The sequence below is a fragment of the Hemicordylus capensis genome, chromosome 5 (genome assembly GCF_027244095.1).
Source record: "Hemicordylus capensis ecotype Gifberg chromosome 5, rHemCap1.1.pri, whole genome shotgun sequence".
Lineage (NCBI taxonomy): Eukaryota > Metazoa > Chordata > Lepidosauria > Squamata > Cordylidae > Hemicordylus > Hemicordylus capensis.
The window spans coordinates 238,834,738-238,859,316 of record NC_069661.1 but is presented as its reverse complement, the minus strand read 5'-3'; the positions used below and the strand labels follow the sequence as shown (position 1 = coordinate 238,859,316).

General features: G+C 43.5%; 1 protein-coding gene across 3 annotated transcripts in view; it reads right to left on the bottom strand.

The window, feature by feature from the left end:
• Positions 1–314: 314 nt before the first annotated feature.
• LOC128327136 (chromatin remodeling regulator CECR2) overlaps positions 315–24,579 on the bottom strand; it is a 221,948-nt gene continuing 197,683 nt past the window's right edge. For 2 of the 3 annotated variants that reach the window (XM_053255455.1, XM_053255457.1), the window contains exons 11-19: positions 24,087–24,124; positions 23,875–23,966; positions 23,576–23,702; positions 19,447–19,868; positions 15,134–15,262; positions 13,625–14,438; positions 10,583–11,993; positions 8,552–8,657; positions 315–7,635 (exon numbers count right to left, since the gene is read on the bottom strand). In XM_053255455.1, the coding sequence (XP_053111430.1) occupies positions 7,630–7,635; positions 8,552–8,657; positions 10,583–11,993; positions 13,625–14,438; positions 15,134–15,262; positions 19,447–19,868; positions 23,576–23,702; positions 23,875–23,966; positions 24,087–24,124 (3,145 nt within the window). In that variant the 3' untranslated portion in view covers positions 315–7,629. The remainder of the gene's footprint in view (positions 7,636–8,551; positions 8,658–10,582; positions 11,994–13,624; positions 14,439–15,133; positions 15,263–19,446; positions 19,869–23,575; positions 23,703–23,874; positions 23,967–24,086; positions 24,125–24,579) is intronic. The other variant, XM_053255456.1, reaches the window with a different exon arrangement.

Here is a 24,579-nt window from a genome sequence, read left to right as displayed (position 1 = left end):
AGCAATAAACTACTGTTCCTTCCAGCAGTTTATCACCAAACTGCCACTGGTAAAAATATGAACCTGCAAGTAAGAGAAAGAGGAGTCATAGCTCAGTGGTACAACACATGTGCATACCAAAAGTTCAAGTTTCGTATCAAAGCATTTCAGTCAAGAAGGATCTTGGGTTGTGAGGCCAGGGAATCTCTCTGCGTGAATCCTCGGATAGCCACTGCAACAATAATGGGCTAGCTCAGACAACCGTTGAACTCAGTAAAAGACACATTCATAAGCTCATGGAGGAGATGAAGTACACATAGACCAGGACTAGCTACTATTTTAAGAACATACTTTATACAAAATAACCAATTCTTATGGAAATAAAATCTACAGATCTCCAAGGATCAAGCTTTTTTTAAAAAAAGGATCCTTACAAAAATTACCCACACACACAATATTAAACTAACTATTGAGGTAACAGTCGCTCTCAGGGAATCAAGGGAATCAGTAGACCAAGACAAAATATACACAATATAAAAATAAATAGCATTCCCCTTTCCAGTATTGACCAGGAGAGTTCAAACCCAGCTCTTTGCAGCAGCAAGAGAGGAAAAGAAAGGATCCCTGATGCTGTGCTCCATGGACAGAGAAAGTGACCGGGGTGGCTTCCAGGAGCAGTGGAGAAGGCAGCTGAGTGAGGTACCTGAGCCCCAGTTGGGGAAAACAGAGGAACACATGGGGAAGAATTAAGTCAGTCACTCTGACACTGAGTGTTAATTCTCCAACGATGGGCTCTTGACACTAGCTTCCTACCTCACAACCAAGTTCAGTCTGCTGTGGCATGGAAGGTCCAGCAACCATTCAAAACCTAGTGGAGGAGAAGTTGTCTATCCAGCCAAACGCTGCCATGTGCAGTCCGTAATAAGATCCTCCCAGAGTTTCTCAGTAATATATTTTCACAGCTTGGTGGAGAGAGATCTCTTACAGCAGCAGATCATAGTCCTGTTGATCAGAAGATGTCTCCGCTGTTTGACAGAGACCAGGATCCAGCTTGCAAGGCCTCTAGGCAGACAATCATCAAAATTGAATCAAGCACCAACCCATGCCCAGAGGAATGTTCTCTGTTCTCCCCCTTATGCCCCAAACAGGCAAATTACATTCTTTACAATCTTAATTACAATAATACAGCCCCTCCCAACCCAGAATAACCCAGAAAATAACATTTCAGAAATGGAGAGTGGCAAAAGGATGACCACAGCTCTGCCACTTCAATTTAAAAACACATCAATTTTGGAAATTCTCCTTTCATAAACAAATATATTTCCCAGGAACAGGGTTTCCTTTGTATTCCCAGTTAGAAAACTCCTATTTTTCTTTCCAGCAGTCAGGAGGGAAGATCTCCTCACAACTGGCTAATTAAATAAAAGTCACAGAAATAGTAAATAGCTGGACAGTTAAAAAAAAAAAAGGTACAGTATTCAAATCAAGGATGCAAATGTTTTTCAGACCTTGGGAGCCAGATAGGAGGAGAAATCTAACTAACCTCTGCAGTGATTCAAGTGCAATTCACCAGGCCCATTTTTTTAATATTAAAAAAAATTAGCATCTACAACAATTTGTCAGGTTGCAGTGTACACTAAAACTATTACGGAAGAGTAAAGCACCAGCATAAGTAGCTGCACAGAGTGGATGGATTTTAAAAATCTAATTTGCATTTACATGTGCGGAGGAAGGGTCAGCACCATAGTGTCTGGAAGCCCCTATTTAGTGTCAGTGAAGTCAGTGGCTGAGGGAAAGGGATTCTTTGTGTACTAGTGACACCTTGTGGTCAGTTCAGAGCATGGCTAAATCCAAAGGATAGCTCGTGTTTGTGATAGCAGTATAGTACTGATATAGCCAAGAGGAATGTTTAAAGCTTCTTCATAGCCAGGACTGAATGGATCCTGCAAATCTCTGTCTATAGGAATTTTGCAGGAATTAGGCAGTGTCTGCTAATTCTCCAATGATCACCTGCTATGTAGTCAAGGCCAATACAGTAGTAATAGTTACATAATTTGACAATTTACATAGAATACCCAGGAAATCTTGCTAGAAGACTCAGGATACTAAAACACTAGAGCCTGCCAACTGCATCTAGCTGGAAGAAAGCCTTGGGTTCTCCCTATCATGACTACCAACATTTCCACTTTATTTATTTCTCGTCAGTACCTGAATCCCTATGGCACAGGGAAGTTTAGACACACATTTATTATAGGAACCCTTTTTATGATACTGCCAGCCAGTAAGGTTTTTCTTTTATTGGCCTAAATATTTACCACCAGGGGTCCACACATTGGCTGACTGTGATTGCTAGTCAAAGTTCATAGCTGCCACTGACTCTCCCATCATCTTGGTGTGGGGAGAAGATCTTTTGAGATGCTACTGTTTGGAAATGCCCTGAAGCAGCAAGAAACCTTGTTGCTTCAGAGGGCCTTTGAAACTTGGTAAAGGACAAAACCCTGCTCTTCTCCCAGGCTCTAGTGTGGCGAGTCGTGCCTGTTGTCATACTTGGTTTTAGAGGTGCCAGGAAATGCTGCTTCAGCCCAGTGTGAAAGCAGAGATGCAGCTCTCCAGCTTTCCCTCAAGCTTGGACTATAGAAGTGCTTTAAAATATAGTCTCCAAAGTCCAGCATGGTCAGATGAGCTCCCTTGCATCTTTTCGTTTGCACTCACCAGGTTAAAAACATTTGCATTTCTGCAGATCGTGTGGAGTGCATTTGTGGAACCTGCTCACCATCCGCCCCCTACAACCAAACTTTGAGTTCTGATTTGAAATCTCACCTCTTTCACTTCCACTTTCCTAACAGAGATGTCCTATTCTCCAGTTTTCTCCTATGTTATCTATCCCTACTTGTTCTTCAAATTGCCCAGCTATTCCATCATTATGAAGTCCCATCACCGGCTCCAGCCTTACCACTTCACTGCCATAAACTTAGACACAAGTATAGAAATGTCAGAATCAGCCTTATTCCTCAAGGGAACATGCAATTTCACCATCATTTTGGGGTGGTGAAACCAGTTTTCTTCATAAAATATTAAATACAGTCATAAATGTGTACGCAGATGCACTGAGTTAACATCCTGCAGCAACTTGCTACTGTTGGGGTGAATTTGATCCACCAGTGGTTTGCTACATTATAAGTCTGTGCAGTGGGAAGAATCGGCAGCCTGGTGTCAAAATCCTCCCCCCACACACACACACACACCAGGAGGCAGCTAATCAAATGGCATTTGGTGGTGGGCAGGGGTTCATTAAAGCCTGACCTGGGACTGGTGCAGAGGAGGCAGGGCGGGTGGGGAGAATGGCACGAGCATCTGGAGGGGCAGCGAGGGACTGACATGGGAGGCTGGGAATGAGTGTAAGGAGGCTGGGGGAAACATAGGGTTGTCTGAGGAATGTAGTTCCTTACTTCTTACTTTTGTTTGTAAAACTAAGTTTGTTTCTCTGCCAGCATGCATGCATGCAGGAAAATGTTATGCAGAAATGTTTGGGAAATAAACACTTCCTTTCACTGAGAAAAAGCCAGTGTTGCTAGGAAGAAGCTTCAGTTCTTACTTTCTGCCCTCACTCAAATATAGCACCTACATTTTCTTGTTTCCGAGTCAAGGTTCTGTATTCTGCTTCCTATTTAAAAAAAGGGGGGGGGGATGATTCATTAATGTCTATTTAGGTGGACATGAAAGAAAACCCAGAACACTCTCTGGTAGAACACTGCTAACCCGTACCCAAAAACTACATTGGAATATTGCTAACGGGAGAGAGCACTACATACAGAGCTCATTAAATATGCAGCCAGGTTTTGACAATAGACTTGGTACTGCTTGCTGTACCATCAAAATCTTGTCGTATCACTTCCATTAGGAATATTTTATATGAACAAGCACTATAGTAGTCACTAGTATTAGTAATAAGTACATGGAGGATCATAACACTATTGTGATAATGGAAAACTACCAGTAGTAAAGCAATTTATACAGCTAAGGGTGCAAGTGTATGCATTTCCAAGGGAGTAAATCCCACTGAATATAGTGAGTTACTCCTGAGTAAGCTTGTATAGGATTGCATTGCAAAAGGATTTAATTACCATGGTTGTTAATTAAAATCACCCAGTGATGTGTTTAAGTCTTGGAAGTTATGAGACAGGAGTTACAAGAGGGGAAACCAAACACACTTACTCAAGTAGTGTTTACATGTTCAACACTTACCAGCACTATTCTCTCATTTCTGGTAGCACTATTTTAGGTAAATGGCTCCAGAGATGAAAGGGTATCTTCCCCCCTCACCCCGGTAGTTAGGAGACAGAGAACAGAGAGGAATGCAAGGGTCATTATATGCCAACTTTTTAAAAGGTTCCTTTCACATGGAGGGCAGGGCCCTGAGAAGCTGGAATGTGCTATACCCCATCTGTGTGTTAAACAGATACAGATGGGTAGACGTGTGAAGGCTATTGCTTGAGATGTCTCCTTCATTACAATAAGCACAAACTTTGAAGCTCATTGTCAGAGAACAGGCAGCTGTACCAGCCATCAATTTTAGCCATACAAAAAGCTTTCAGACTAATGTTACAAAGATTAGTAGGAACTGTGAAACAGAAAAAGCTTTCCATCACATTTAGAAATAAAATAAAGCTAAGATATTATTGATATGCTTTACCAGGAGTCAAACACCTCCAAGTTCACAGATACTAGAGGCTTCTGCATAACCCTGATTTGCTGGACCTATGTAGGTCTTTGATCATTCCATGTTTACCTTCAGAAATGTATTGTGATATGTGTTGTCATAGGTAACAACCGGCTTCATGCTTCTGATAAAGTTGACTGTTTGAGAGCAAAGAGGACACCCACAACAAAACTAATTTAACCTGCAAGATACTACAGCACTTTATGAGCTTCACAGACAAAAATGGCAACGTGTCTGAAATTTGTTTTCAAAGTAAGAGCACACACACGCAATTTTCTGTCACAGTTTGCAAAGTTACCTGGCAAAAGACTGAAAAAGATGAAGAACGGTCATGTGTAATAGCTAATTAGGGCTATATGTATAAGACCCCCTTGGATCTTAAATTAATTCATATGGAAATTGCCTGAGTTTACAGAATGAGCTTATTAAGTCTGGACTAAAATTCCTAGCAATCACGGAAACAACTTACAGAAGTTCAGTTGGGAAAGGAGAAGGGAGGGTGAGAGAAAAAGATTGTATGAAAAGAAAGAAACTTCTATTTTATTCGTTTAGTATTTCAGGGCTATGTGCAATAGCTGTTTCCCTCCATATATTCCTAGAAAAATTGCTGTTCATAGAGAATGTATGAACAGCATACTACCTGGCAGTGCTAACCACAGTGCTCCCTCTAATGTTTTTCATGTGTGTGCAGAATTAGTTTTGTTCTGGGTGGCAGTATCAAGGCAGTGTGTGCACACATGCATTCAGTGTGGGGCCTTCCTGGTTCAACCTGAGCAGGATCTAAAATTAACTGAGTGAACCTTTAAAAAGTGTGTGCATGCACACATGCGCACACCTTAGAAGGAACAATGGCACCAACCTATTTTAATTACATTAGGTCAGCTCCACTGGCCACTAGAGAGGTGACTGTTAACCTGATCACAAGGGCTGGACCATCCTTCAGGTACACACACACACACACACACACACACACACACACACACACACCCCTTCCTCTGTTCACATGCTCCTTCACCCATTCTGTCACCATAAGCAGAACTGAACAGAGAAGTTTGAAAAAAGAGGGGATATTTCAGTTCAGTAATTAACTTCCAGCCATAGCGAGAGGAGTTGGGAAGAGGGTGCTTGAGCACAGGCCTATTTCCAACCTTGCACCCTAGGTACAATCCAATAAAACAAGTAACAGGCCCATAGCATCCATCAGCATAACACAGTAATGTCTGGGAAATATGTTCACATTCCTATTAAATATGTATCCCAAGCCAGGCTGGAGCCACAGATTCACCCAAGACTAGTATGCGACTAACATGTTACTTCGGAACGGGTGTTATGGAAACCCTGTTCCCTCTCATTACTGCTAGAACGCTCTTTTAGAACTATTATGCTTCTGTAACCTATACTGGACAAATGATAGCAATGTTACAGATGTTACATAAGAACCCTTTATGTGTGTCTGTATAGACCTTTAAAACTGTCATCCTTGATTTTCCCAATTTGGTACCTCCATAGAGTCCTGCCAACACATCGAAATTATATGCAGTATTTCCTGTTGTTGCCCTCACAGCCTCAGCTTTTGAAGTTTCAGATTTATTGTATTTGCAGCATAATGAAGAGTTAAAAACCCACATCTCCTACTAGGAAAACTAAAACACTACCAGTCCCATGGCATTCTCAGTTGTATAATGTGAAGATAAATTCTGGTTTTCTTTTTCCTGTCTCTTAGCGGACATTCTTCAGTGTTTGCATAGAGGACAAAAGACTGTGTCCTTCAGAAAAAGCATCTCTGCATCCTACAATGTCAGATAGCACCAGGCAGTGAAATTTAGGGGAGGGGCTTGATTTCCATCTTGCTCTCATAGGTGCATAACAGCCAAATCACACTGAGACCAAACAGCTCAATATGCACCTGTTCTTTAACGTATGCAAATGTTATTAAAGTTCTATTAATCAAGCCTCTGAGAATTTTCTTTATCTCAGCATCACACACCTTTTTGTTACTCTAGCATTTTCTTCTTCTCACACTCCATCCCCTGCACGCACTCAACACTTCCTTTGTGCCCCAGCTTCATCTAAAGAAGTGTTGTGGGGTGCTCACTTACTGACATACTGATTCCTAGCTGGAAAGTGTTGAGAAAAAGGCTGCTACAGTTCCACACAGCACTCCCATGTTTTCAGGAAATTCAGTTCCTGGTTTCTTTGTTCCTATGAGGGCAGGGACTGGCAGCACATTCAACCCATGCATAGGAGAGATGAGAACCATGATTTCTCCCAAGAAATCCCTATGGTTAGTTACCAGGCAGCGTTTCAGCTTCAGACCATATCAGTGGTGCCAATTAAAAAGAAAAATAAAGTTCAACTACTTTCTGCATGCACCCCTCTCCTGAATTCAGTGTGACGTGATTGTAAACAGTTTATGATCATCCCAGTGCTACACCCATGACATTTTGGGCTTACCACTCCCACCCCTAATAATGTACAATACATTCACCAACAGAAAGTTTTAAAAAAGGCAACAGGTTAAAAAAAAAATCTGTAAACTGGATTCAGGTCCAAACACGCATATTAATACAAGTACTATCCATAGTCTCCTGTTTTTCACCCTGAAAAATATACCTGAGTTTTAGCAGTTCATGAAAGTTTCAAGTCCTTCAAACAGAGCCCCTTTAAACCCTGAATAAAACCAAAGTCTCTAGTCAGAAAAAAGTCATTAGTTTGAGACGTTCTCTCTGTGTCACTCTGGACAGCCATATGCCTGACTCAGACCCAGGACAATTCCATATTAACCAACAACCACCGAAGCACCATGTTCCACAAGCCTTTGGAAGCTACATGCTGCTAGGAAAGAAGGGGGCAGGGAGAAAGCAGGTCCCCTTTTGTCCTTATCTAGTCACATGTGACTCTCGTCTCCTTTGAATTCTTCCATCCTTGGACTAGCTCTGGAAAAGGATAAACAAAAGAATAATTAGAACTGGTTTCGGAAGGAATTTTAACAGAAGTCAGAACTCATAAACCCAACAACTAAAGATACACTGAGATGGCTCAGTATCAGCTCACAAGAACAAGGAACTGATTTTTGATCACAGATATCTTCAGAAGCATTTAACAGCTCCTTGGTGAATCCTGGACAGAAATCATGGCTCATTTTTGGAAAATGGTCACACAGCCAATGTGTATTCATCAAAAGCAAGGACTTGGGACAGTGGCAAAGAAGATGAACTGCACATCCTTAGTTAAAATCTGCCTCAGCCATGAACTTAACCTTAGGAAAGCCCTGCTCTCTTTCAGCCTTAGCTTCTCACCATATGGAGATGATGCAATTATAATGTTGAGATACATACAAGGATTTTTTTTGGTAAGGATTACTGAGATAATGTATATGAAGCTCTGTGAACAATTCAAACCATCATATAAAATATTTTTCAGATGGCATGCAATTAGCTTAATATGGGTGCTTGCTTATCAGCAAATGTCTGAGCAAAACTGCATAATGTGAAAATAGACCCAGAGACAATTAATTACAGGAACACAGGAAGCTGCCTTGTATCAAATCAGACCGTTAGTCTATCTAGTTCAATATCATCTACCTAAACTGACAGTGGATCTCCAGCATTTTATACAGAGGTCTTTCTAGCCTTACTAGGACTGAATATGAGACCATCTTCATGCAAAGTATATGCTCTGTTACTAAGCTATGGCCACTTCCGGTCACCCATGAAATGATTAGAATAGAATGGCATACCATTAGGTTCTATTCTCTCCCTTCCCACATTAACTGCTTAATATCTCTCACATTTGATATGTGATGAGAAATGAAAGATTGTACCCTAAATTCTGATTTTTGCTGGCACTTACTTGATCGAGAGACAATGCTGATATTTTTTGTGGTGGCAGCTCTTCCCGGGCTGGAGTAGCTGTAGGCACCTTTGAAAATGGGGCTTGGGGCTGGTGTATGTGAATTCTGGAACCATATACAATGGAGAAGGCAATTTTAGCAACCACATATGCTTTAATTTGCACAAAGCCATACGTGCCTGTACTTAGACATGCATTGGGTGGATTTTATGTTTGGCAATGGTCTAGAACAGCAGAGATGGTGGGGGTTGTCTTGTAGGTTATCTTGTTCAACCCCCTGCCCAATACAGGGAATCCTGAGCTAGACAGAAACCCCAGTCCTTTCTTGAAGACCTTCAGTGAGAGAACACTCATTAGCCCTCTAGGTCAGGGGTTCCCAACAGGGTGTAACCCAACTATTTGTTCTTCATCCAAGAACTGCTGGCTTGATGCTGATGTGTCTGCTGCAGAAGGGGAGGGAGGAGGGTGATGACCCCCTTCCTCTGCTCCTGACTGGCTGCCTCCGTGCTGAAGCTCAATATACCCCTCCCTTCCGTCTGACTGGCAGGCTTCAAAATATTAGCATGGAGTACTCCCATTGAAATTAATAGGACAAGTAAATTTGTCCTATTAATTTTTGTGTGGATGTGGACCAGTGACTATAGTACCCTGTCTCTGTAACTGTAACATTTAAAATTTGGGTTTTCATGTGTATATGTGTACACATAAATTGGAAATATTGTGCTGTCAAATCGGTGTCGACTCCTGGCGACCACAGAGCCTTGTGGTTATCTTGGTAGACCACAGGAGCAGTTTACCATTGCCTTGCTCCTGTGCAGTATGAGATTATGCCTTTGCCGTTGTCACAGAAGTGAGCATCCTATGCCTCCAGCACCTTCCTACATCGCTGCTCCCTGTTATAGGTAACTACAAATATATATTTACTAGGCACAATCTGGGAAGCACAGTGGCGGGGAATCGAACTAACAGCTTCTTGCTCTCTACACACACACACACACAAGTTCAAATGTTACAGTTGTGAGACATGCTACTCCAATCACTGGCTACCTTATAGCCAGATTATGCTACTCATAAGCAGTAATTAATGCGACAAGTTTACTTGCCCCATTAATTTCAATGGGGATACTCATGAGTAAACTAGTGCCTGGAGTAACCTGTCTCATAACTGTAACATTTAAATTTAAATACACAAACTCACACTCTATGGAATAACCTGAGCCGAAAAATTGCAACAGAAGGGGCCCATTTGTTTGGTTTTTTAAAAGTTGGGAACTCCTGCCCCAAGCAATTGATTCAATTGTCAAACTGTTTTTATTGTGAAGAAGCTTATCCTAATATTCAAGTGAAATGTATCTTCCTGTAATTAAACTCATTAGATCTAGTCCTACCTTCCGAGGCAACAGAGAACAAGCCCTTGTCCTCTTTTGTGCAACAGGCCCTCTGATATTTGAAAAGTCTTTTCATGATCCTCCTCTTCCAATCTATTCATCTCCAGGCTAAACACACCCAGTTACTTCAATGTTTCCTCGTGTTTTGTATTGTTTGTGTCCAGTTAGGCTTACATAGTGCCCAGAATTCACTGCAGAACGTGGTTGTCATTTAGTAACTGATCACGGCCATCCATCCTCCTTCTGACTATATGAATCAACCTAACTTTCAATAATATTTAAAGTTATTTAACCCAACATGATAATTTAAATAATAGTGTGTGAATGTGAACACTGAACTATTACCTCAAGCAGTATGAAGAGGATGAATAATTTCCCCTTAAGCAGTACAAGAAACCCCATTGATGAATTTACCAAAATAAAAAGAAAATAATGATTATGTAGAACAGGAAATAAGTATTGGATCCACTTCCTGTGTCCTTGAACGGTTATGGTGAAGCCCTTCCACAAAGCATAGTAGCCTGTGTTGTAACAAATGCATCCTTGCTAGCAGCTTTCCTTGGAGCTTTCTCTTTAGGACAACAGCCGCCATTCAGCACTGCCCCCTTCCCTCACTCATCTGCCCCATGAAAAATCATCTTACCCTGGCGGTCTATACATGTCTGGGGAGAGTCCCCCCATGCCACCTCCACGTCCTGTCTGTTCCATCATTAAGGCTTGAAAGTGCCCCACGTTCTCTTCTTGGCAACGATACAGAGGACCTTCATGAGCAAGGCCATTGGCTTGATTGGCAGCTGGGTGATGTGACAAGTGAGCATTCATTGGTGAACCATAAGCCCTAGGCTGGAAGTGACCAGCAGGGTGTCTTGACACATAGGGAGACCCCGCCTGTAGCATGACACCATGGGGTGGGAAAGCAGATGGGCCAAATCCAATTGCAGAACTTATGGGCGGTGGGGGAGAGGCATACAGGTACTCTCCTGCTGCAACTGATCTCTGTCTCTTGGTGGCTGCGTTATGGTTGTCCAAATCAAGAAACTCTTTGGGACTCTCAGGCCTCTCTTGGGACTCATCTGGTTTCTCAGCCTCTGGAAGATGTTCTTGCCCACCACTTGGGACCTCTTTGGCATTTGCCACATCCATTCGGTTTGGGGAAGCCAAAGCTGCACCGAGCACCTCACAGCCCTGCATGCCACCCCCCATGGTCGGAGTGTCTGAGAAAGAAGGCCTGGTTAGAGGCGACTGGGCAGGGGGATGGCTAGTGGGACTGGACTGTGAAGGGAAAGGCCTTTGCCAGTCTGAATAACCCTGTGGACAAGTATAGTAAGGAGGCTGCTGGTAGTGGTGATAAGAAGGGGGTGGCTGAGGCTGGTAAGGGTATGGTACTCCCTGGTGAGGATGGTAACGAGGGAAGACACCATGGGGGCTGTTGTTGGGCTGAAAACTCCGTGCAGAAAAATGCTGGGAGTGGGACACTGGAGGAGGCTTCCCTCCCATAATAGGATTAAACCCCTGCAGTCCTGGATTGATGTGGTAACGTGTCGCTGAATTTGGATACTCCAGGCTGGGCATGTAGAGCGGGGCAAACTGGCCAGCAGTGCCTCCCACTAAGCTGCCATCCACAGCAGCAGGAGCACTGGTGCTCTGTCCCATGCAAGGCACAGTTGCTTCCAACAGATTCTTGCCCCCAGTGCAACGGGGCTTCTCCAAGATGTTAGCAGCCACTGCTTTTACTTCTGCACCACTGGAGGGCCTTTCACCTACAACACTATCTTCAGGCACAGGCCCTCTCTCTACCGTTGCTGCCACGTCCCTCACACATCCCTGGGCTGCTGGAATCGTATAGTTACTATTCGCTGGCCACAGGCTCTTGCTCTGTGTTGCTTTCAGATCACTTTTAGTTCCAGAATCATCTCCGTCCCCCTCCTGTGTCAAGCTCTGCCTGGAGCAATCCATTTGTAAAGGGGGCTTGGAATGAGGTAGCAGCTTGGGATACGTCCCTTCTGGAAGGCCAATACACTGTGTTTTCTCTTCCACTCCTGCTGGAGGGTCCACTATGCAAAAGGAAGTAACGACAAATCAGATGGCTTTTTCTTAGTTAGTCATCCATGGGAAACACAGATTGCTCAAATCCCATTTGCCACATGACTCAATGAAGTCCCAAACACTTAGATTACCACCCATTTTCAGTCATTCATCTGGGCTCTTATATTAGGGGGCTTCTCCAGAATTGTCACAGGACAGCTCTTAAGGCCCTGTGTAGACATTATATGACCAGCTTTTATGAAATGGGAATTTAAGAGCATCTCCAGATTCATTCTAACCAGAATTAGTAATAGTCACGTGCAGTACTAAACCATAGTAATGGAGAGACAGAGGAATGCCTGTGAGGGTGGGAAGGAGAGAGTATAATCCTGTAGCATGCTCCAAATACCTAGTTAACAGTGTACTTGTAGCACCAAGTGAAACTCCACCATCAATTAACTTTGCTGACTTGAGTTATAAATAGAGCAGGGATTTAGGAAGTTGGCATAAATGTACTGAGTTAGCCAGATTTGCTGTAAAATTAAAATGGAGCTCAAAAGGTAAAGGCTGTACTCTCTCATACAGATTCTTCATACATCAAAGCAGGAGGTTAACTGGGGTCTTTGCAGGAAATGGTGTCAGTGGCAGGAATCCTGTAATCTGCTCCAACCCATGCTTTAGTATTTAACACAGATTTCCTTTCTCCCTGTGTCTACACCTGCTGATGTGTACTGAATTAACTAGGATGTCCATTAGGATATGTGAATCGAGTTTTCTTGCTCACGCTCCTCCTAGACTAACATTTAAAAGAATGGTTACCGTCTGGGACTCATACAACATTCTTCAAAAGAAAATGTTTGCATCCTGATCACAACATGAATAAGTACATCATCATGCAATGTGCAAACAAGAGAAAAAGCAATGGCAACCAGTTAGAAAACTGGTTTACTTGGAACAAGCATCACCTTTTAGATATGAGAAAGTGGACTTGGGAAAGAAAAATGCTAGAGCAAAAATAGTTCCACACATAAGCAACAATTGCAAAATGTCAAAGCCAATATTTGTCTTAATTCTGGGACAGTTTTAGTATAAATACTCAGAGCCTGCAATCATGTTTAGCTGGCATACAGCATATACACAGAGCAAAGGCCAAAGACATTTTAGCCCTTGAGGCGTAGTCCTCTTAGTTTGCTGAAGCAAAAACAACCACATCTTGTGGCATATTAACAACTACCTGATTCATTGTGGTATAAGCGTTCACGGAGTAGAGTTCATCCACAAAGGCTTATGAAACAATAAGTCTGTTATTCTTTAAGGTGCCACAAGACTCTGTTATATTTACTAATTAATAGGGGGAAACAAGCACACTATTGTGCAGTTCCCATTCCTCACTAGGATAGGGCCACTTTCCTGTGCACATGCCACATATAGGATGCACATCACATTTGTATGAAATCAAGATGCGTGCATGGTAAAGCATCAACACAGCAACGTCCCAAAGAAACCTCATTCACCAATGGGAATGGCAGCCCCCAACCAGCACAGGTGATTTTGGGCAGCACAGAGCAAAGTACACATGGAAAACAAATGGAAAAAAATTAGTTGCTCAACTGATGCAACTGCCAGGTTTTGCCACAACAAAGCAAAGTCATGCAATTACCTTGATTGTTCTCAAGATCCACTGTATCTTGAGAGTTCCCGTTCCCCAAAACTGGTTTTGGAGACTGAACGTTTGTAGATGCCACACGGGCCAGCTGTGGAAATGGTCCAGGCAAATGTGGGGGAGGAGGCTGGCGGGGGTGGTAAGGCACACCAGGTGGGCATACCCGGGAGGACAGCTGCTGCATGGCAATCATCTCTGGACTGTCCATCATGGAATCCCCACCCTGGGCTCCTCTCTGCATTTGAGGAGGAGGTGCAAATAATGAGGCTGGTAGCTGCTGCTGCATTCTCTGTCCAGGGGCTTTTCCTGGTTGTCGAATATATCCTGAGGGTGGAGCTCCATGAGGTAGGAAATTGGATTGCTCAGTCCAGTGATTGGGTGGTAAAGGTGGTCTCAGGGCCCGAGGGTCCACCATATGGCTCAAAGCACGAGGTGGCATAGCGGGGCGTGGACCTATTGGAGGCTTCTTGTCAACTCCTAGGGCCATCTGGCTTGCTGCATCATGGCTTCCATTCCATACAGCAGGATGTGCTCGGTTTAGGTACTTATAAGGTCTGTACATATGGCCAGGAGGAAGCTCTGAGGTCTCTGGTTGTCTCATAGGAGGCCCATTGTGCCTTGGAGAAAGAAATCCTTGCTGGAACTGTGCAGAAGAATACATACTAGCATCTGAGGGAGGGCCACTTATCCGACCAAGCTGCAAGGATCCAGGCTGTGGTCCTATTGTGGCGACGTGCATTGGTCCTGCACATACCTGCTTCTCTGGGGCAGGAAGCCGATGTCCTCTAGGATCATTCAGTCCAACTGTCGGCTGAAGAAGGAAACAGAAGAAAAAGAAGCAGGTCCAATGAAAATGACAGCAATGCAGCTCAGAGTATTGACTAGCAACAATTCTAACAAGAATGCAGAACTTACATGGTATTTAATAATTTAGAACTTGCTATCACTAAACTATCTCCAAAAATAGTATAGGGAAGATTACAACTCTGAGTACTCAACAGTAGAAATGAGAGTACTCTCCACATTCATGTAGTGTAGAACATTTGACGTTTCTGTATTTTAATTTTCATTATTAAAACAGGGCATTTTAAATCATTGAACAGAGAAAATACTGAAAACAAGAATTTACCTCACACATGTACACAAAATGGAAACCACTGAAAACATAAGCAAAGTTTCCAGTTGTTGGAGAGAACGATATTGCACAGCCCACCTTTCAGTCTCTTAGTCTTTCTCTTCAGTTTCATGCATTTTACCATCCCCTGTTGCCTTTATGTCTCCCCAACCTCTATTATCTCTGTCAAATAATTGTAAGTTGTAAAAATACACATGCATATCTCCATTTACATTTTAATTTATTTTAAATTATTTTAAAAGCATAAACAAATGGATGTAGTTTTTCTTTGTTAAACACAAAACTTAGACTTTCTTGTCAGATATTTGCATACACACACACACACACACACACACACACACACAGAAGCTCTTTCAAAGCATGTTTCTTACCTGCATGGCAAAGTGCTGGTGCTGCTGACCTGGCTCCCCAGGGTGTGGTTCTGGTACTCGTGGTGATCTGTATGGTTTTGCTGGATCAGACCCATGCAGTGATCCAAATGTTCCTGGTACTGCTGGCCTCTGGACAAAGAGAAAAAAGTCACTTGTGAGACTTGGGAAGAGGTTGATCTCTATAGTAGTAACCTTCAACTGTTTCAGATCCAGGACTCATCATAACTTCAATGTGCAATGTGGATGGCCTAATTCTTTTTCTTTTTTTTAATTGAACACATCCCTTTCTTTCCTCCAATACTTTCTCGCTTTCTTCAGGTTTTTTTCCTTAAAAGTACTGATGCAACCCACTTTACTTCAGAGCCAAATCAGTTGTGTATCAAGAACCACCAACTGAAGATCAATGCACTAGGGAAGCAGAAGATCAAGCCAACCACTAGAGAAGAAATGTGACTGGAAGATCAGCTACCACTTCCTACCTAGCCTCTCCTCTGTTCTGCTGGGAAGTAAATCTGCAAGATAAATCATGTCACTGCCTCTGATCTTCCACAAATGCCTCACTACCAAAGCACACAAACTACACACAGCACTCTAACCACCATATGCACAAATGCAAGCAATTCTAATAAGCATGGTGTTTTCTCTACTTCCCTTCTCTCTCCTCCCAGGATTTTAAATAGCAATAAGACCAGTTTTCTTCCGCTAGTGCTCTGAACAACAGATGTAGTTTGGAGCAGCCTAGCTACAGACTTAGGAAGTCAAAGGCAAAATGTAATTATCAGGAGAACAAAATTCTGGAATTTCTCTCAGAACTATTCAGTAACAAGGAGCCTATGTTCAAGGTAAAGGTTGGTAAACTGATGAATATCATGTTAAGGGTGATTTATTCTGGTGTCTTAGCCAACACACAGAAGAGTCAGAGAGGGCTCCCCTACCCACTCTGTTCTTGAGTTTTGTTTTTCCTTAAGGATTGCCTCAACTGTAGACATAGTGTTGGGAGCTCAATCCTAACCAAATTTTCCTTAGAAACAGTGGTGGCCACTCAGTAAGGGCAGGAGGGGCCACGCTCCTCCTCTGGGAAAAGAACACAAACTGTGGACAGTTAATTAAAAAAAACCTCACAGTGTCCAGCCAGCCCAGAAGGCGGCAAACGGGAGAAAAGAGCAGCTGATTTGCTGCAAGGAAGGGAACTTCCTGCTTCCTCCTCTCAGCTGCTGAAGCTTCCTCCCCTTGCGGCTACTGGAGGAAACAGCCTGCTAATCAAGGCTATTTTCCCTCACCTCGTTGCTTGGCCCGTCTGGCATCGCTGCCTCCCCGGATTAGACAGACAAGAGCAAAAGGGGCACATGTGTACTCTTCCTTTTTGCCCTTGTATGCCTAAGCTGGGGAGGCGGTGATGCCCAACGCTCCAAGCAACGAGGTGAGGTGAGGTGCCATTGCTCCAGTAGCAGCGTGGGGAGGAAGCTACAGCAGCCGAGAGGAGGAAGCGGGAAGTTCCCTTCCTCACAGCAAATCAGCTGCCTCTTCTTTCCCCTGTTTGTCTCCTTCTGGGCTGGCTGGACACTGTGAGTCACTTTTTATCAGCCATGGGCTATTTTCTATTCTCTTTTTTTGGTGGTGGGAAGGCTGCTGGTTGCTCATTTTGAGTGACTCAGATCACTCAGCAGCTGTTACCTGTGAATAGGTCCATTGGAAGCAATTGGCTTACTCATGTGTAACATTTGTTATGTGGCTTTTACAACTAGCATCCTTGCCACTGAATTTTAGTGTTTTATCTTACTTAAGAAGGATGAATGGAACTGGTAGTGAATTACTGTTGGTCAGTCATTGACTCAGAGTAACCACAGATTACAATAATCCTGTTGTTTAAAGTTGCTTTTGACTTTTGTTAATGTTTTTAAGTATTTGATTCAAATAGGGATTTACTGTGAGTTCTGGCAAACTACTGAAAGACCAGCTAAAACTTAATATAAGACGTCATCTTGCTGCAGCTCAAAAGAAATGTTTTTGTATTTAGAATTAAATTAGCAGTCTCTTTCTCGTGACTGGAAGAGTTCACTTGCTGATCTCTAATCAGGCTTTAGTGTGAAGATAGTCTCTATACTTTTTGAGGTAACCAAATTTGGCTTTTCTGAGTTTAGTCTGGTTTTTTTAGTTCCCGCTTGTGAAAATCATCTCATTTTCAAGCAGAATGGGGAATGGGGTGGGGGAACTGTAATAAAGCTGAAAAGAAAATCATTGGCTGATTTTTAAGATCTGTAAAGCTGCATCTTGCTCTCATGCAGACTCGTAGCTGTATGAGTCTACCTTTGGTAGAGCAGCAGATTTGTTCTTTAAAAACCAAGGACACTTGAATAATTGCACTTTGGTGTTGCATGTTTAAAAAAGGTAAAGTTGTGCTGTCAAGTTGGTGTCAACTCCTAGTGCCCACAGAGCCCTGTGGTTGCCTTTGGTAGAATACAGGAGGGGTTTACCATTGCCATCTCCCATGCAGTACGAGAGGATGCCTTTCAGCATCTTCCTATATTGCTGCTGCCCAATATAGGTGTTTCCCATAGTCTGGGAAGCATAGCAGCAGGGATTCGAACCAGCAACCTCTTGCTCTCTAGGCTAGTTACTTCCCCACTGTGCCATTAGGTGGCTTTAAAATTTTTTGGAAGGAATTTGGAAGGAAGTCAATTGAGATAGCATTTTAAGCTGTCACAAAGTAAACATGTTTTCATCAACATACCTAAATGGGTAGCTAGCTACCCCTTATTTGAAAGCACCTCCATGTCAAAGTCTTTCAACATGTGATAAAGTGGTATGCATATAAGTTGAAGTAAGTCTGTGTCTACAGGCTGTGCTTTTGGGAATGATTATATTTTTAGTATTGCATAAAAATACAGGGGATATATAATGAATTGCTTAACTAAACCAGTAGCCTGTGTACTTGGTGGCAGACATCTACTTCTCACACAGACTATTACATGTACTGTTTACAAAGGGCAATTTGATTATACTAGACTGCTGCTGCAATTCATCTACCATAAATGGCCAAGGTGCCGGGCAGTGTGCATGTGCATTCAAAGCAGCACCTTCCGGATTGATGCTGATTGCCCCTGCACCACCCACCACCTGCCCTGCCTGCTGCCTACCCAGTCCCAGGAGTCACCAGCCGCTACTGCTTTGCAAGATGGTTAGGGTGCAGTTGATCACCATATTTGAAATGTGGTGGGAATCCTCTCACCATACAAACTCCCAATTCAGATTGGCCAGTGACCAAGGTGGTTAACAAGGATTTCTTTTTACATGTTTGTTGAAACACCTAGAGGTGATTCTCACAATCGCCCCTGTGCGCAGGCAGGCAGGGGTGGAGAAGGCAGCCCTTCTCCCAAAGCCCTTCCCCACAGCCAAGCGATGTTAAGGTGGTGGGAGCACAATCTGTGCTCCCACATGGGCAGCCCTGCTCTGCGCAGCTCTGTGAAACACGAAGCAGTGCGGAGGGATCTGGGGCCAGAAATTGTTCTGGCATCTGGACATCCCACAATGCAGCGTGTGATACACAAGTTGCATTGGGGGATTCTCCTGTCAGACAGGTACTCTATGCACCTGTCTGTGTCTCCTCAGGTTGAATTCAGCCTGAGGAGATACACGATACCTGGCAGTTGGGTTAAGAGTGCGAGTGCACCCTTAGCTTCAGATAACAGCCGGGATTCTTTAGAGGGTTAGACAGGTGGGGAGCGGAGGGATCTGCGAGGATCATGATGCTTCTCACGACCAGCCTAACCCTGGCTGGACTACTCCAGGCTGCATTAGGCCTGCCATAAGAACAGCCTCCTAGAGTAATATGCTCATTTGACACCATTCTTCAATTCACCTCCTCTCTGATAGTGGCACCATGTGTCCTGTGAAGTGCCCTATATAAGGTTAAGTGGGCAAGTCACATGGCCTTTTAGTAGCTGGCTGCATTGAATGTGTCTTTCAAATTCTGATTCTACTAATTCATATTCAGAAGACAATTCTTTATAACTTAAAAAGTTTAAAAGGTGATTAAACATAAAACAGTGTTTTCAATATTTATACTTCCAGACAAGTCTGTTACTTCCAACAAGTGCCTGGATTTCCTCCCCAGTTTGATGTAGAATGCACCAAGGAGGAAGAACAGGGAAAAGAAGCAAAGATTAATATATCAGATAGGAGGACATAAAAAGGAAATAAGATGAGTGATTTAATTAGAATGCCTAGTGCTATTTCCTCCCATCTGTTGGGATTCTTCCACAAAATCTGCCAAAGGATGTCTTCTCTTATTGGTCTGCTAGGGTGGTATTTACCATCTGCCCAGGATGAGGTACACGGCTAGGCATTCCATCATAATGGTGAGAGTGCTGGAAGCCTTGGCCATTGGAAGAAGTCACATTTCCAGAGGGCTGCACTGAACTACTACTTGGATCCTCTGCAGAGGAGGATGAGAAAGAGGACGAGGAAGAAGTGGGAACCCGATGTTTTGCCCTATGTGGTGGAAGTTTCCCTCCATTTTGTAGATGCTGCTGTCTCCTGCCAGGCCCTTCAGAATCTCTGGATCGGGTCCAAACATTTCCTGTACTGGAACGTATGGTTCGACGGCTTCTCTTTTCTCGTTTTCCATCTTCTCTGATCCAGAACTCATCATCCGTATCCCCATCTTCTCCAGGGAAGTGCTTCATCATTGCTCGATGGAAGCATCTCTCTATGTTGTAAGCCATTTTAGTGTATTCTGTGTTGGAAGAAATAAATTAAAAATTATTTCCTGCATAGAATCCTTTTGAACACTCAAAATTTCTCCTTTGCTCAATTTCTTTAACACATTTTTAGCCACCTTTTGATAACTCAAGGCAGTTCACAGTAGGAAAAAATCCCAGATAAGATCGAGTAGGAAATAAAAACTGAATGGAAGATCAAAGTTGGCTTTGGGGGCAACACAAGGAAAACTAGACTACGTCCTCTCCCTGCTGTTATCAGCCTTTTAAAGCAAGAAGCAAAATAAAAGCAGAGTTGAAAACCAGAGCCTATGATCCATATGGACTTTAATGCATCACTTCAGTAGGATTGTTTATTTTAAACTGCCCATGCCAGTGCAAGCTAGTGTAGAAATTAAAATGATGATGAATGTATTGTAAAGGAACTGCATGTACAATTTCCCCATTGTTGTGCTTAGGCTTGAAGCTCCAGCCAGGGCTGGCTGAGAATAGAGCCAACACTGGAAAAGTGTAAGCACAGACCTCTATGGATGAATCCACTTCAGTTCCATGTGTCAAGTCCTACATCCCCAATTTAGGGCAGTTTATTTCAGAATAAGCTGCCCTATGGAAGAACTAGCATCAGTACTTAGGTTTGCTTCTGAACTTTCTGCATCTCGTGGACATAACTAGTAGCTAGAGTCATACCATTGGACCAATAGTGAAAGATCAAAGACTTCATTCTTCTTCTTTTTTGACATGTACAATTGACTCCAGCTATCCATCACAGAAGTCAAAATTGAACAGTTAGCTGAATAATTAGAATTTTATCCAGTAGATCAAAGTACAATGCTTAAACCACATGCTCTTGAGGATTCCACTGAAGCCTCAAACAGTTAATGAAACAAACAAAAATTCTTACTTTTTGTTTTACTGCACTTTTTGATTCACTGCAGAACACTGTAGTTTGTGGCTCCCGAGGATGTGGACAAGATACTTGGGACACTGCGTCTTACCACCTGTTCTTTCAACCCTTGCCCAACATGGCTTATACAATCCAGCAGTGAGGTTACTGGAGAGGGCCTAGTTAAGATCATTAATGCTTCTCTGAGGGAGGGCAGAATGCCTCCTTGTCTCAAGAAGGCAATTATTAGACCACTCTTGAAGAGGCCTGCATTGGCTACCTCAGAATTGGGCAATCATAGGCCTGTCTCCAACCTCCTATGGTTGGGCAAGGTGTTTGAGAGGGTGGTGGTGTCTCAGCTCCAGGCTGTCTTGGAGGATGTGGATTATCTGGACCCATTTCAAACTGGCTTTTGGGCAGGCTATGGGGTTGAGATGGTCTTGGTTGGCCTGTTGGATGATCTCCAATTAGGAACTGACAGGGGGAGTGTGACTCTGTTGATCTTTTTGGATCTCTCGGCGGCTTTCAATACCATCGACCATGGTATCCTTCTGGGGTGCCTGAAGGGGTTGGGAGTGGGAGACACAGCTTTCCAGTGCTTCCACTCCTACCTCTCGGGTACGTTCCAGATGGTGTCACTTGGAGACTGTTGCTCTTCAAAAGCTCCGTCCGGTACGGAGTTTGTAAGGCTCCATACTGTCTCCAATGCTTTTTAACATCTACATGAAACTGCTGGAAGAGATCATCAGGAGATTTGGTGCAGGGTGTTATCAACATGCTGATGACACCCAAATCTATTTCTCCATGTCAATTTCATCAGGAAATAGCCTAACTTCCCTAAATGCCTGCCTGGAGGCGGTAATGGGCTGGATGAGGGATAACAAAATGAGGCTGAATCTAAGCAAGACGGAGGTACTCATTGTGGGAGGTTGAGACTTGGGAAGTGGTTTAGATCTGGCTGTTCTGGATGAGATTGCACTCCCCCAGACAGAGCAGGTACGTAGTCTGGGAGTACGTCTGGACCCAAATTTCTCCCAATGTGTTGCTCCCAATGCCAGCTTTGATCTTCCATTCAGTTTTTATTTACTACTATATCTTATCTGGGATTTTTTCCTACTGTGAACTGCCTGATTTCTCAGGTTGAGGCAGTGGCCAGGAGTGCTTTCTATCAGCTTCGGCTGATTTGCCAGCTACTGTAATGACCTGTGTTGGCCAACTGCCCAGCAGCTGCGAAACCACTCTTTTCAGAGGGGAAGGGAGAGCCGACAGACAGGAACAGAGACAAACTGTAGTCATAAAATGTTGCAAGAAGTCAGTACCGGGGATTCCACAGTCGTCAGGATCAGGGGGGAACACGAATAATGGTCAGTCACAACAACAGGTCCAGATTTCTAGGTCAAGGTTGCTCACAGTAAGGGCTGGTCACCATGGATGTTGTTTCCAGCACAGACCCAGCTTTCAGGCTGCTCTTAATAGGCAGTGTGCTGAGAGCCCTGCCCATCACTGCAGCTGGGCCTTGTCATAGAGATGCAGCCAGGTCAGAGCTGGAACACCTGTTCCTTTTGGCCAGCCTCTCTGACCTACAGCGTTCCTCCCTCTGAACCTGTACTCTGGCCAAACGTTGTTGTCGGGGATCTGGGGCAGGCACCTTGACTTCAGCAGCCTCGTAGGCTTCATCATGAGGAAGGAAGGAGGCAGAGAGGCCTGCAGGCCTGTCAGCTCTGGCTCTGCTGAGTCAACCGGAGTTTCAACCTGCTCCCCCTGCTCCGCGTCTTCATTTGAGGAATCCTCCACGACCCCCATGGGAGTCATTACAGCCATGTCTATTTCTGGAGATAAACGACCTTAAAACAGTGGTGCATATGCTGGTAACATTCAGGCTTGACTATTAATGCGCTCTACATTGGGCTGCCTTTTATGCAGTTCGGAAACTGCAGTTAGTACAGAACGCTGTACAGAACGCAGCAGCCAGGTTGAATACGGGGTTGACCGAAAATATAAGATATCATATTACACCCATTTTAAAAGAACTACACTGGCTGCCAATAAATTTCCAGGCGAAATACAAGGTGTTGGTTATTACCTATAAGCCCTAAATGGCTTGAGGTATTTAAGAGACGCTTGTTAAGATCATCTGGGGAGGTCCGGTTGCAGTTGCTACTGGCTCAGTTGGTGGCAACTCGAGACCGGGCCTTTTCTAGACTTGCCCCAGGAATATGCTTCCTAATGAAATTAGAGGTTTTCCTTCTCTGAATGTTTTTAAGAAGGACCTAAACATATACCTGTTCAGGCAGGTTTTTAGTTTTATAGCTTCAGTTTTAGAGTTTTAATTGTATTTGAAATTGAACCGCTACATTAAAAGATGCTTCTTTGCTCACTTAGGAGGGGTGATTCTCAAAATTCAGTATTTTGAGAATCAGAGTCTTCCATTTTAAAGAGGACATCACTTGTTTAATAGTTGCAGAGCAGCACTGGAACACATAGGATCTGTCTGGTGAATGCTCAAAGAAGAACAGGGCTTCCCAATGGCCAGAGGATATGGCTTCTATTCTCAATCCTTCTCCCACGGCTAATAGTTCATGTTCCTCTGATGTAAATAAAACAATGCACATTCTGCCACCCAAGTCCTTGCCCCACAGTCATTTTTTTAAAAAACTCTTGGGAGCAGATTGAACAGTGCAAAGTAAACATATGCACATTTAATTTTCATATGTTGATTGTGAATGAAGAGTATGGGTTGCTCTTTCCTTCTACTTCTTATCCAGTCCAGCTTTGAAAGGCTGAAAAAGGTTTACTTTTGAGTAAATCCAGCCAATATAATCTACTTTCCCAAGCTCTTACCACTATTTTCACCGTTGTATTTAAGGCAGTTTCTGAACATAGTCTTCATGTCACCCACAAATTCCTCCTTGGTGTAGTACTGGCCTCCATTTAGTTTCTTCTCCATGTTAGAGATATCCATGGGAGCCTGAAAAAAGTCACAATTTACTTCAAGTTGAGTATCAGACCTTGGAGCAACACTCATCCTTATACAAAGGTCCTCTCACTCCCTCTGATTAATAAAAAGTAGATTCCAAATCATCATCCTCAGCAGTGTGACCAGAATGCAAAAGCATGATCGAACAAATCATGTTCCTTACCTTAATAATCTGGTAGTAATTTGGAGCATAGGATTCATCAACTGGCTCCAGGAATGGCCAGGAGTCCTTGTGTGCTTTCACCACATCCAGAACTATCAGCAACAAAAGAGATGGTAAAACTGTTACACACACACACAAATGGCGTGTCAACTCAATTTCTCTCTCTCTTTTAAAACAACCTGCAAAGCAAAACGCCTAGAATGAGAACTGACCTTTGTACATGGCGGTGAACTCATCATCCAGTTCAAAGCTGCAAAGACAAAACACAAACATGAATACGAAGTCCCTCAAGCCTCGTCTTTCCTCCAACCCTTTCCTCCAGCCTTTGAACACTGTGTGGAACATTATGGGAACATAGGAAGCTGCCGTATTCTGAGTCAGACCATTGGTCTATCTAGCTCAGTATAGTCTACACAGACTGGCAGTGGCTTCTACAAGGTTGTAGGAAGGAATCTCTCTCAGCCCTATCTTGGAGAAGCCAGAGAGGGAACTTGAAACCTTCTGCTCTTCCCAGAGTGGCTCCATCCCCTGAAGGGAATATCTTACAGTGCTCACATGTGGTCTCCCATTCAAACGCAAACAGGGTGGACCCTGCTTAACTAAGGGGGACCAGTCATGCTTGCAACCACTCCAGTGGGTGCAATCCTTTCCAAGCCATGTCCTCCCACTCAATTTCCTGATTCCACAATGAATCTTTCATCCTAC